General features: G+C 50.9%; 1 protein-coding gene and 3 non-coding genes across 5 annotated transcripts in view; 2 read left to right on the top strand and 2 right to left on the bottom strand.

Annotated features, from left to right (window-relative positions):
• The window catches only part of LASP1 (LIM and SH3 protein 1), a 51091-nt gene that overhangs the window by 33285 nt on the left and 4040 nt on the right, over window positions 1–13766 (bottom strand). The window contains exon 1 of one of the 2 annotated variants that reach the window (XM_006940285.5): window positions 5992–6215. The exons of the other annotated variant lie outside the window; for it this stretch is intronic. Coding sequence (XP_006940347.1) covers window positions 5992–6060 — 69 coding nt within the window. The 5' untranslated portion in view covers window positions 6061–6215. Of the gene's footprint in view, window positions 1–5991; window positions 6216–13766 lie in introns of those variants that run through there. 2 annotated transcript variants of the gene reach the window in all.
• Window positions 6933–7004, top strand: TRNAC-GCA. Its single transcript has one exon. It is a non-coding gene; the product is annotated as a tRNA-Cys (tRNA).
• Window positions 8631–8702, bottom strand: TRNAC-GCA. The gene has a single exon. It is a non-coding gene; the product is annotated as a tRNA-Cys (tRNA).
• TRNAC-GCA lies at window positions 11277–11348 on the top strand. Its single transcript has one exon. It is a non-coding gene; the product is annotated as a tRNA-Cys (tRNA).

The raw sequence follows: 13766 nt of genomic DNA, 5'->3' as shown, positions 1-13766 counted from the left end.
CTGAGGCATTACAGGAGGTACATCCCCCACAGTGGGCATCAAAGCTCCACCCTGACTAGCTGTGTGAACTTGGTCAGGGCGTATGCCTCCGAGCCATCTTCATGTCTGAAAAGAGTATCAGCAATAATGAGGAGCAAATGAGAAACCACCTGTAAGACACTCAGCACAGCGCTTGCCCCCTCCAAGTACTCGAATGTTAGGTGCTGGGCCCCATGACAGGTACAAACCCAGCAGAGGGGGCTCAGCAGCTCCCGCTGGAGGCTTGTGTGTGCTGGGAAGCAGGTGGGGCTTCCCTGTGCCCAACCACAGCTACAATGCGGGTAAGACTCCAGCAAAACCCAGGGACCAATCCAGGGGGGCCAGTCAAGGGGAACAGAGCCAAAGACCAGGAGGGAAGGGGGACCGATGCAACAGAAATGCTCCCATCCTCAGAAATGCTGATTCTCGGGCAAACCCACACAAAGGATATAGAAATCGCCCCCCCTGGCAGCCCAGGACCAACACCAACCTGGAGTCCAGCTTCCAGGACCCCAGAATCCGGGCTGTCTGGTGACCTGGCTGGCCCGTCTCAGCCCCATTTCCCAGCAGTCAGAGGAAGACACTCCTGACCCCTCAAAGAAGGAGGCCGGAAGCCAGGGAAGAGCCCAGGGAGACTTGCGAAGGTGCCCAGCACAGGGCTGGTTCGTAGCCATCTGTTAAGGAATCTCTCCAAGACAGGGCTTTTCAAAATGTGTTGCCCAGCCAAGGGATGTTTCTGGGACACTTTGGAAGAGGGGACAGAAAAAAGGAAGCTGAGAAGCTGGGATACCACCTCCTCGACCCTGGCCCACTTCAACCAGGGACCAGGGGATAATTTGGGGGTAATCACCTTCTAACAGGGTACTTTCCCTATCGAGGAGACTCTCCAAAGCTGGAGTAGTAAATGAAGTGATAGGAGAACCACTTTTTTGGGAAGATGGCCAGCTGGAAGTCTGGAAGCAAAGGCACGGCTGGCGTAAGCTTGGCCCTCACCCCAACCTGGGCCCATCCCAGAGCCCAGCCCAGACTCCTCTCCGTACAAAAACCCAGCACATGCAACCTGGCTGGCAGACCAGAACAGGGTAGTCCCGGCCCCCACCAGCCCCCAAAGTCACAGCCCCTCTCTCTCCCCCAATGCCTGGGAGGTGCTGGCAGAGTGCCCCAGCCCTGTCACCACCCAGTCTGCTGGCCGCTGCCTGCCTAGCTGCACAGGCCCCTGCCTGGGCCTCCGCCTCCCCCCCACCCCCTCAGGGGCCTGCCAGGAAAAACATTCTCTGGAATCCGGACCATGACCCACTTTCACACACATATATGCAGGAATATGCACTGTCCTAGGACTGGGGACCTCCAACGCTGCCTCCTGATCGACCTGGGGGAGACACAGGGAAAGAAAGAGACAGCCCTACCCTAGCAGATGGCCAGGTCCCCACCCTGGAGCTGAGCCCCTGGGGAAGGGGGGCAGAGCAGACTGGCCAGGCTGGGGGTGCAGGAGGTTCCACAAGAAACCTCCTAGCTGCCTTTTGGAGCAAGGGGGCCCCCATGAGGGGACAGGGCCCATTTCCATCATTAGCTCTTCCCCCCTCACCCCAAGACCCCTTGCTCTCAGCTAACACATTAAAGGCTGGGGCAGTAGTCACCTGTTCCCTACATGGGGCTCAGGAGCAGAATAATGAAAACAAGAGGGGACCGAGTGCCTTCAGGGTCACTACTGAACTCAGTCTCTGAGTCTGGAAAGTGGTCTCACAGAGGGGCGGGGTGGGGGTGGTGGGAGGAATGAGATGACCCAGTTCCAGGCTCCAAGCCCAGCACTGATAGCGGCTTCCTGTCACTTCCCTTCTCTCTCTAGAGGAGGGCTCCAAGGTTAAAGAAAATCCGGCAGCTCCCGCTACTGTGTCCTCTTTGGAGCGGGGCGAGGGAGGAGTGGAAGGGGGAACAGAAGATGACAAGTCACCCAACAGTCCCTGTGGACCAAGCCTGGGCTGGGGACCCCAAGGGGACCCCAAGAAGAAAGAAACCCCATCCCTGTTTCAGTCGGGTCCAGTGAATGACACAGGGAAATAAGTCAGTACGGCCCCACCAGGACCTGTCTGCCTCCCTCCCTTGCCCCACTGGCCCTGTCCCAGAGCAAGAGCACCCCCTTTTCCTGAAGGCCCCAGATAAGAAGGTTTCAGAGATGCATTCCTGAGCCTGTAGTCTCGGGGCGGGGGGGGGGGGGGGGGCAAAGTACACCTTTGGGCGTGCAACTCTAATCCTTCCTGCTGCCCTGGGAGTCCACAGTTTCCCTAGTCACAAAACCCAGACGTCCAGTGCCAATAAGAACCCTCTCAGCCCATCTCCAGGCACCGGCAGTGCCCTCCACGCTCTCACCCACAGCTCCAAAACTACAACCCGTTCCACTGAAACCCCACTCCACAGAAAGGCAAATGGAGGCTGATGAGGGCAGAAGCAAGGTCCTCCATACTTGGTCGAGGCTTGGGCCAGCCACTCTCCCTCTGGAATCACGGTGCAGGTAGGGGAAGTGGCTGCTTACAGCTCTGGGTGAGCGGGGAGTGAGCCGCATGACCTATCTGAGCCTCCGCTTAAGGGGTTCATAATTTAGAGGAGCAATCGCATCGGTTTTGTGAAGACTGAAGCTGACACGTCACAATAAGGAGTAGCTCCTGTGAACGGATGATCACAAAGTGATCGTGGGGTTCAGCTGGGAAAATGGGGCACTACGGCTTCATGGACCTGCCTCCTCTTCTGTGTCTAGCCCAGCCGCCTTCTGCCTTGCTGCCCCCTGGGGGGGTGGGGGGGGGTGGCTCAGACCACCAGAGGAGGAGAGCCCTCCCAAAGAAGCATTCCAGAAAAAAAAAAAAAAAAAAAAAAAAGCATTCCAGGGGAACTAGCAGCCTACCAGTCCTCTAGCCTTCCTGAATATCTCCACCTGTTTTCAGGAGCCTGGGAAAGCAAGCCAGGGGAGATTCTAGACAGTGCACAGGTCCCCAGATACAAATGCTTCCCAACAGGGTTGGAGACAAAACTCCACCCTTCTCAAAATGTAGAGGACGTGTCAAGACACAGACTCTCTTCCTCCCCAAACGTTCCTGCAGCAGTCATTCAGAGAGCCTGGCACAAAGCAGGTGCTCAATAAATATTTGTCGAATGAATGAGTGAATGAGGTCACCCCATTTCTCCCCCCAACTCTAAGCCCACAAGTCCTCTGGGGAAGCACATTTCGACCTCCTTCCTCAAACATCGTCATCAGCAATACATATTTATTCAGCGTGCACAGCATACTGGGTACTGCAGGTTGGGGGCAGGGTGGCCATCAGAGGTGACATGGCCTTTACCCACTTAAGCCTTCGGGAGATAAGGCTCAGGGAGGAGAAAAGACTAACACCAAGGACGTGGCTTGTGCTCTGGGTCACATCGTGAGCTATGTGTCATAGGGAAATCGTAGTGAAATGAGTCTAATTTGACTCTCTCCTATAAAATGGCATGCCTTGGGAAGTTGGTTAGCAACCACACCTATGGGACTGAATGTTCCCCCCTCCCAGGTCTCGGTCCTCTGGGCACCAGGTCCCTAGTCCAAGTGTCTGTCCTTACTGCCTGGGGAGGGTTACATGGAACAGGTCTGATACCTAAATATTCTAGGCCTCCTGCTCAGTGCAGGGGGTGAGGTCTCCCCAGGGCCACCTCCTGTAAGGAGAGCTCAAAAAAAGAGGAGGAAGGGCACCTGGGTGGCTCAGACAGTCAAGCGTCAGACTCAGGTCTTTACCTTAGAATCGTGAGTTTGAGCCCCTCACGGGGCTTTTTAAAAAAACCTCCTTCCCAGGGCAACCCCACCTGCCCCCACCTGCCTGAATGTCCTCTTCCAGCTAGGACAAGAGAACCCCCAGGGGAAGGCACTTTGTGGGATCACTACCCTCTCCCCTCTGGCACACAGCACTCTCAAAAGACTTTACGAGGGAGCTGAATGTGGGGCTGGACCGACTATCCCAGAAAGATAGGGAGGGCACAGCCTATACCACATCCCCTTCTGGGCACTTTAGTACACTGTCCCACCTCCAAGGAAATGACATCATTCATACCCATCTGACAGATGGTGAATACTGAGGCCTAGAGCCATTCATAAAGCTGGTGGGAGCAGACCTGGAACTAGGATCAAGTCTCCCAACTCCTGGCCCAATAATCCCTCCACCATACGTTGCTTCTGCCTTATACAGGTGAAAGAGCCCACAGCCTCTTCCCAGTCCATGACTATGGAGCATAAGAGAGGCACATGAAATGCAGAGGCCAAAATCCCTCCCCACCAGGGGAAGGTAAAAATCCCAGTATGCAAGGACAGTCTGTTCTTTAGCTAGTGCCTCCAAGCTCAAGTCCTGCCCTCCGGAGGCTGGCATGGTCTTTGGGAAGGTCAGCACCCACATCGCTTGTGTTCATAATATAAGCCCTCCTCTCCTCCTGCCCAGCCAAGACCAGGAGAGACAGAGAAACAGCAGCAGCCCTATACACTCGATTCCCCCAAGAGCAAGTTCAAATGTATTTCAGGACCTGGGAACACAATCCCATCTCCCTGATTCAGAGGCTAAAGATCACTGAGAAAGCATCAATCCCAAAGGGGAGGAAAGAGACCAAAAGTATCCAATGAACTATCCTTTCCCAAATAAACCCTGGCTCCAGGTGTGCAATGAAAAAGTTGGCCCCAGACTTCTGTACCCCTCTTCCATCCCATGCCCCCCAACCCCCGCCAGTTCAGACAGTTAGGAGGGAACATTTGGACTTGGAGCCAGCTTTGGGAGGTGGGCAAAAGGCATGATGAGGAGGGAGACAAAACCACAGAGGCTTCTCCTCCAGAGTGGGGAGAAGATGCAGAGGGGAGGCATCGCCTTAGTATCTCAGGGAGCTTAAAAGACCGGAACCTACCCCAAACTGCTGGAAACACCCAGTTCTACTCTCCGCCCCCCTCCAAAAGTATAATAGCAACCAGATGAACAAGTCCAGCATGGATGGGGGAGACGACGCGTAAGGGCCCCCAGGGGACCGTGAATTTCCAGAAGGCCACCTTCCCCTCTTCCTAACACCTCCCCCTTTTCTTGGCTTCCCCTGAACTCAGCCAACCTCACCCTCCATTGGGGAAACCTGCTTTGAAAAGTTAGCTCTTTGTTCTACAAGCCAGTCTCAGGCTCTGAGCACAATTTCAGGAGATCTCTGCAAAGCACCCCCACCCACCCTACTCCAGCACCCGACCCCGCCCCGCTCTGGCTGGGCAGCCCAGCCCCGGGAGTTGGCTTCTAATTTGAGGTGGGGGCTGGGAAGCTATAGAGGAGGTCTGCTGCTAGTCCATTAAGCGTTGAACCACCGAGGGGGGTGCAGGTCGTCCAAAAAAAGGGGTCTCGCAGAGGGGCTCGGATCCTTATCCGAAGCCCAGTTCACCAGATGCAACATTCGCCGGCTGATAGCCCCCGCCCCCTAGTCTCCAGGCCATGAAGTCCGGCCATTTGCGGCCAGAGCTGAAGGTTTCACTGGGCCCCCCAGCCTCTGCCCCGCCCCCCCCCCCCGCCGCCCCCTCCCTCTCCCCCTCCCCCTCCCCCAGCGCCCCGCGCTTCCGCCTACTTGGCGCTCAGCGCGCCGGGGAGAGGGAGCGGCCGTCTCCTCTCACTCTCCCGGCCCTAGGGGGCGGGACTGCACCCCTAACCTTCCCCCACCCCGGGGCCTGGCCTCCCTACTCCTCTTCCGTCCTCCCAGCCCCAGGGCACAGAGCCCACTCTTCTCCGGTAGTGGCCCTCCGCCAAGCGCGGACTCCTCGCCTTGCAGCAGATCTCCCGGTTTCCAGACTGGGGTCTGTCCCCATACCCTGTGACACCGCCCTCCTTCCCTCCTCCCGGGATCGCTGGGATGAGGCGGCAGAGACCCGGCCCTTCTCTCCTCCCCTAATCTGGAGCATTGCTCGGGGATCGCAACAACGCGTCTCCCGATCTCGGGGCTCACCTTATCCAGACAGTTCACCTTCTCCGTGGGGTACACAATCTTGCCGCACCGGGCGCAGTTGGGATTCATGGCTCCGGGAAGGGCTGGGGCGGGGACGCCCGAGCTCGCGCGCGTTCTCTTTTCCCCGGAGCGAGCTGGCGGGAGGCGGCCGCGGCTGCAACTACACAGGCAGCGACGACGGCGGCTGGAGCTAGGGAACTGGCCTCCGCCTCCGCCCTCCTTCCCCTAATAAACACAGCGGGGAGGAGGGGCTGCACCGGGGCGGGGACGCGCCGCGGGCGCGGACAGGGGCGCGCGCGGGCGGCGCGCTCCCCGGGCGACGTGGGGCTGCGCGGGGGCGGATTCCGGGGAGGGCTGCGGGGCCGGGGGCGCGCGTCTAGGTGCGTCTGGAGGGTCCCGCGTGCCCGGGCGCTCTCCAGCAAAAGGTGCCCGGGAGAGGTGCGCCCCGAGGCCAGGGCCCTTTGGCACTGGAGACCGCGCGGAGCCGGTCTGGCTGCACATCTGGGGAGCCCGGGCAGAGAGAGGCGCGCAAATCCCTCGCACCCGTCTAGGGTGGGGCTGGAACGCTCCGGAACGCCCGACTGGATTCACCAGATTCGGGGACTTTCCTTTGTGCCCGTAGGTACCTGGCGTGAACCTGCGGACGGAACGGGAAGCCCCTGCCCCGCCCCTCAGCCTCCCTTCCCCCCACATCCTTTTCCACATTTGTAGGGCGGAACCCGTCCCTACCGCCGGGACACTGCGCCTCGCAGCCCGAGCTAGTTCTACCCTTCCCGCGCTCTGCCCTGCAGCTTTCCCGGGGTTCTCCGGGTCCGGACACCTCTGCTTTCCCTTTGGCCCCCTTTCTTCCTTCATTCCTTTCCCCTTACTCTTTCTCCCTACCCTCAGTGTAGCAGTGTCTTAGCACCCAAAAGAGCCATCTCCAAGCGCAGCAGCGGCGCGGGGGTATAGCTCAGTGGTAGAGCATTTGACTGCAGATCAAGAGGTCCCTGGTTCAAATCCGGGTGCCCCCTTCGTGGCTTTTCCTTCACTCTGTGGTAAAGTAGTTAACAAACTACTGGATCTACTCTTAACATTGGATCCTAGATTAAAAGAAAACAGAAAGTCGAGTTTTGTAAAATGCCTTCCTCATTTTCCAACCGTTAGCAGAAAGCTTTCGCTTTTGCTCTGTACCCAGCAGGAGGAGGAGTGGATGTTCGCACAAATCAAGTACAAAAGCTGCGCGTCCCCATGATCTGCGCCCAAAGTGTCGGGATTTCTGGGGTGGCCGCCAGCCAGCCGCCTCACATGTGTCAGGCAGTTGGAGGCGCCAGGGTCAGGGGACAAGATTACTCCCCTATTTTGGCTTTCCGTTTCCGATGGGGGAGTTGGTCAAGAGAGGGAAACCCACAAATTAAGCCTTTCTCCAACTTTCTTTATTAACGGTGTCATAGACCTGTTGTGTTTGCCCTTCCCCAGAGCGCTTCAAATATGTCAAAATGGCGAAGGCACACCCATAGGCTCATTTTAATTTACAAAAATAAAGTTACAACCGGATGCAAACTGATATACTATTGCAGTGACTCTCAGACTTGAGTGTGCATCAGAATTACCAGAAGAGCTTGTTAAGACACCTCCAGTTTCTGATTCTGTAGGCCTGGGGTGGGACCTCAAGAATTTGCATTTGTAACCAGTTCCTGGGTGATGATGCTGCTGGTGGTGGGGGGACTACATTTTGAGAACCACTGAACTAGTAATAGGAGGCCGTCGAGTTTCACAACCTGAAGGCAGGACAGATATCTGTTGTCAGATCACTGTTGGGCCACAGGGAAATAATAAGAATTAAAGCAGCAACGGCGTCCCCCTTGACTAGATTTTGCCCAAAAAAAGGAAAAATAAAGGAGAAAGGGAGAGGCATGCTGCCTGGGTCAGGGGGCAGCTGTGATATTTTAAACCCGGAATCTGGTTGTGTCATCCTTTGGAGCCCCGGGGGAATGCTGGAGTGCATTTTTCCCAATGGCTCCCATAACTGAGAAGCGTCAAGAGCCTGGACATGGAGACTGTTGTCCTGGTGCAAAGCCCAGTCCCAAGAAATACCCAGCTTTTCACCCCTTTCCTGGACACCGGGCCTCAAACTTACCTCCTGTACATTGATCAGACCAAAGCTCTTGCCTTTGAGCTAATGTAAAGAAAGAGAACGCCGTCTACTTTTGACCTATCTTCTCTATGCCCTGGGTCTTAAACTTCGTGACCACATAGATAAACCTTTCAAACTTGGACTCTTTTCCCCTAGTCCTCTCAATTCAGAGTATGAACTAAGCAAAATAATATTGCCCTGGCCAGGCACTCCATTGTTACCCAAAAAGAAACTATAACATTAAACCAATAGATCTTGAACAGAACAATCTCAGGAAAATAGTTCTGAGTCTTCTTTCTACCCACAGGGATTCCACGAGTTTGGGGTATGTAGTAAGGCTTGGCAAAGTAATCCCTTTTCAACTTCCGGGGTGTTGCTCTTTGTTTCTCAGGTACAAGGGACAAGTACTTGCTGGAGGAAATCAGCCAAGTAAGTAGAAGCGACAAGGATTCCAGAGTTTCAGATTCAGAGAACCCTTAGATGTCTGGGTTATACCTGACTGTGAAAAACTTAAAGGTAGTCAAGGGGGCACCCGGATTTGAACCGGGGACCTCTTGATCTGCAGTCAAATGCTCTACCACTGAGCTATACCCCCTCTGCTGGTAAAGGCTTGGTAAATTCTTTTTACTGCAATCCTAAAATTTTCATCCTGAATATTATTTGTTCAAAGTTGGTTTCTTCTTACTAGATAATACTGAAATTTTTAATAAGGAGGAACAAAACTAAAACACCAATAGAAGACACGGCATTTTGAAAAGACGTGAACTCAGGTACCATTCTGCCTTTTCAAAATAGGCTCAATTCTGTATCCACAATCCCACCCATCTCTTTACCCAAAGAAGTCAGAAAACAACCTTTTGCAAAACCAGATAGGGAATCCTTTTCCCTGGTCTCTCTAAAAAGAATACAAACATCAGCTACCAAGACACCACTGAGAAACCTTCGCTGGCTACACTCTCTAGTGGTCGCTCCCTCTTTTAGTGGAGCCAACTACCCCACTTTAGGTGCAGAGCACGCTGTCTGTTCTCACGCCGAGTTTATAATTTAATGAAGGCAAACTGGACACTAGAAAGTTAAGATCTGGAAGAGGTGAAAGAGACAGTTGGGCACCTGACAGTTGACGGGCATTCTAGGCAGTGGGAATGATTACCGCAAAGGCGCCAGGACCAGAGAGGTTGGAGAGGTGGACAAGGCGAGAGCAATTCAACACAGCTGGACAGTTAGCCAGGGCCATAGAGGGCCTTATAGTCCAAGGTAAGGAGTCTGGATTTTATCCCAAATGGATGAAATGCCAGCCTTTGGCCAGTTTTGAGCGGGGATTTGAAATCATCACCCACACTGCTGTGGGAAAGATGTTTAGGGACTCAAGAACTGACATAGAGAATACGTACAATGGAATATTATTCAGCCTTAAAAAAAGAAGAAACTTTTGCAGTATTTTACAACATGGGATATCACGCTAAGTGAAATAAGCCTATCATAGAAGGACAAACACTGAGTTATGTGAGGTACCTAAAACAGTCAAACTCATGGAAGCAGAGAGTGGGATGGTGGTTGCCAGGGAGGAGGAAAGAGACACGGGGAGTTGCTAACCAATGGGTGTAAAGTTTCAATTACACAAAACGGGTAAGTTCTAGAGACCTGCTATACAACATTGTGCCTATAGTTAACAATATTGTCTTGCACACTTAAAAATCTGTGAAGAGGGTAGATCTCGTGTTAAGTGTTCTTACCACAATAAAGGAAAGGAAAAAGATGGACACAGAGAGACAGGTTAGGATTCTATTTCAGTAGTGCAGGTGAGAGATGGTGGTAGTATCTTAGATTACAACAGTGTATTTGTTTCCTATTGCTGCTATAAACAAATCACCACAAACTTATTTCCTTAAAACAACACAAATCTACTATCTTATACTTCGGGAGGTCAGAATTCCAAAATCAAATTCACTGGGCTAACCTCAGGTTGACATGCCTGTATTCTTTTGGGAGGCTTTAGGAGAGAATCCGTTTCCTTGGCTTCGGTTGCTTCCAGAGGCCACCTGCATTTCTTGGCTCATGGCCCCTCCCTCCATCTTCAAAGCCAAGGTAGAACCTCTCACCCCCTGATCTCTGCTTCCATCCTTACTTCATGTTGGTAGCTTGAAATTGGCAGGTGGGAGTATTTGCGCCATGGGAATTAGCAAATGCTATAAATCGGGTCCTTTGAAGCCAGTTGTCAGCCATTTACCAGCACAGCGCTACTCCTGATTCTGATTTTCTCGAAGAAGGAAGAGGCCAGCTCTTCAGCTAAGAGGGTGAGGAGAGAGACAATATGGAAGGTCTGAGACAGGAGAAAGTGTGTGAAATAGTCATTTTGGTGAGAAAGTGAACCTAGTCAGCCAGTAGTGTAGGGATACCAGAGAGGGTATTTTGAGATTGATGAGATGACACAGGACTTTTGAGCTCTCCTCCAACAAAATTCAGCTGCTTGGGTGCTAGTTTGGTGTAATCAATGTGAGAGTTGAGTTTAATTAGGATTGTGGTTTGGCTGGCAACTACAAACTAGGCTTATAGTGAACCAGGCGCTGTGCCAACTACTGTGGGGGAATACAAGGACGAATGTAAAGTGATCCCTGCCCTCAAGGAACTTACAGTCTAGTTGGAGAAACAAGATCCGTACTCCAAGGGGAAAAGATTGCTGGCAGTCGAGAAAGCAGATGCAGAGTAGCGGAACCGCAGACACAGGTGCTGGATAAAGAAATGAAGTCCCTGACTCTCTGGTAGTGAGAAAGAAGAAATGGACGGGCAATCACAGCTAAAGGAAGAGATTTCCAGCCTAGGGGAAACCTGTTGATGTTTGAAGAAGCAGGGGGAGAGGAAATGACTGAAGATGCTGAGAACTGAGACAATAGAAGCTCATCTGGTACAGGAGCAGAGGGGGTCAAAAAGGGCAAGGGAAGCACTTCCTCTCCTGCACACAGCACTGGACTGGGGGATTCAGTGCAGCTCAGGTTGCACGCAGGGAGGATGGCACTGCTAGGAAGAATCTTCCCTCGGTTCTTTGTATCACCCTGGGAAACTTGAAATCATCGGTTTAGTCAATCATAGGTACTAAACCACTATTAATCACCAGAGAAGTCTGGTCAGTGAACACTACAATTAAGGTATAATCCCTTCATCTTTGGCCAGGGGGGGTATAGCTCAGGGGTAGAGCATTTGACTGCAGATCAAGAGGTCCCCGGTTCAAATCCGGGTGCCCCCTGCCATGTTTACTTTTAAGCCTTACTACCATCAAAATAGTAGGAAAAGGACAATGACTAACCACACAGGTATCTTGTCCATTCTGCAGAATGTCCTGGGAATACAGCAAATATAAACTACAGTGGATTTCAGGTTCTATAATACCTGAGTCAACATGCAGACAAAGGAATTATCATACAAGCGGGTACTGTCTGCAACCGTTCCAGAATCAGTGGATAGCAAATGGTGGCCTGGGGACTTTTTTGGGGAGTGGGGGGAGTCTCTGAGGCCCTTTCTAGCAAGAGAAAAGGTAATCGTATAATACGTTATTTACCTGTTTCTTGTTCTTTCATGAGGTTACAGTAGAGTTTTCCAGAAGTTACATGATGTGATATCATAACAGAATAAGTGCGGGAACATATAAATCCAAGCTGCCTTTCATTAAGCCAGCCATTAAAGGGATCTCCAGAAGAAGGTAAAGCAAAGTCACTCTTACTGTTTGGAAAAAAGTAGCTATTTTTCATTTTAAGATGTTAAGTATTTTTAAAAGGCAATGGACTTATTATTATCATAAGTGCATTAACAAATACATACATTTCACAGTTTAAATGTCTCGTAAATATCGATAGATATAACCTATATAAACAAAAACTCTTCGGGGCCCTCAATAACTTAAGGATGTTAAGGGGTCTTCAGATGAAAATTTGAGAACCACTGCTCTGAGTAAAGAGGTGGCTCAGGGGCGAGCGTGCTGCGGTTGTGAGACGGCACAGGGAAGAGATGACATTTGAGCACAAATTTGAAGAATACGAGGATAAGGCAAGAATCCCGAAATCCTAAGCCATATGGTGTTGCTGGAGAGTGAAGTCTAAGAGGCAAGGTGATAGGAAATGAGCCCAGGAAAAGACTCCAATACTGTGCTTAAGGAGCTTGGACTTTATCATATAAACACTAGTGGGCCAGCATAGGGTTTTAAGCAATGGAATCTTATGGTCAGACACTGGTGGTAGCACCTATTTAGAAGGCTAACACAGGGGAGCCCGGCTGGCTTCGTTGGTAGAGCATGTGACTCTTGATCTTGGGGTTGTGAGTTTGAGCCCCATGTTGGGTGTAGACTTTACTTAAAAAAATAAAAAGGAAAGAACACTAATACAGGCAGAAAAGCAGATTTCCTGGGGAAATGATGGTTTCTGTTTTGGACCTGGCAGGTTTGAAGAGCCTGTGGGGTAAAAGTATCCCAATCACCAGTTCCATATATTGGCTAGAGCTAAGCAGAAATGTCTGGGCTGGAGATATAGATGGGGGAAGTGATCAGCATATAGATGACAATTGAAGCTCTCAGGATGGGCGTGATCACCCAGGGAAGTACAGGAGGAGAGAGCATAGTGACTTTGAGCCTGTGCTTTGGAATCAGCCAGGTTTGGGGTGGTATTTCAGCTCTGCTTTTCACAAGCTATGTGGTCTCGGACACATGGCTTAACCTTTTTATTTCTCAGTTTTCTCATCTGTCAAGTGAGAATAATAATACGAGGGTTATTGGGAGGATCCAAGAAGTCACAGTCTAGTAAAATGCTTAACTCAATGACTAGTACTCAGTAACATTCCATAAATAGTAACTTCTATTGTTAGTAGCATCATGGAAACCATGGGTGAAGAGTGTTAAGAAGGTGGGAATGGTCACAATGTGAAATGCTGTGGAGGTCGAGTAGGATAAAGACTGAGGAGTGTCCTTGGATTTTGAAAACAAGTAGGTCATGGTGACATTTCTAGTATAATTTTTCAACATATATAATTTCTAGTATAATTTTAGTCATGTAGTGAGGACGTAAGCTAGATTACAGGAGTTCAAGGAATGTGTGCATGCAAGAAATAAGGAAGTAGAGACTGATCATTCCCAGGCCTTTGGTTTTCATGGACCATTGAAATTACACACACACACACACACACACAACAGTGGCATTGGGAGGGTAGAAAGCTGATATAGGCTGTAAGAAATATTTTTAACACCAAAAAAGATGAAAAGAAGATAATTCCAGAATAATAGGCAGTCCTTTAAATTGAGTAAATGTAACTTTATAAGAAACACTATATATTCCAAATATTTCTAATTTTGCCGTAAGTGAATGAAAGCTCCTTTATGCAAGGATGCTGACATATGGAGATGGTTGAGATCAACTTCTTCATTTGTTCAGCACCCAATCAACGTGTATTTACTGAGTGAGGCCCTATCCTAAGTGCTCGGGATATACTGTTGAACAAAAAAAGAACATGAACCCAGGCTTTATGCAACTTATAGACTAGTTATAGACTAGTTGGGGGGAGGGGTCATTCAATAAAAAATCTTCAAATGTATATTTATGAATTGTAATAAATAGTATAAAAAACATTTTAAAAATTAAAAAAAAAGAGGGGGATGCCTGGGTGGCTCAGTCGGTTAAGC

Source organism: Felis catus, chromosome E1, assembly GCF_018350175.1.
Source record: "Felis catus isolate Fca126 chromosome E1, F.catus_Fca126_mat1.0, whole genome shotgun sequence".
NCBI classification, from domain to species: domain Eukaryota; kingdom Metazoa; phylum Chordata; class Mammalia; order Carnivora; family Felidae; genus Felis; species Felis catus.
Note: the sequence above shows the minus strand (reverse complement) of the source record. Positions and strands in the feature narration are given on the sequence as shown.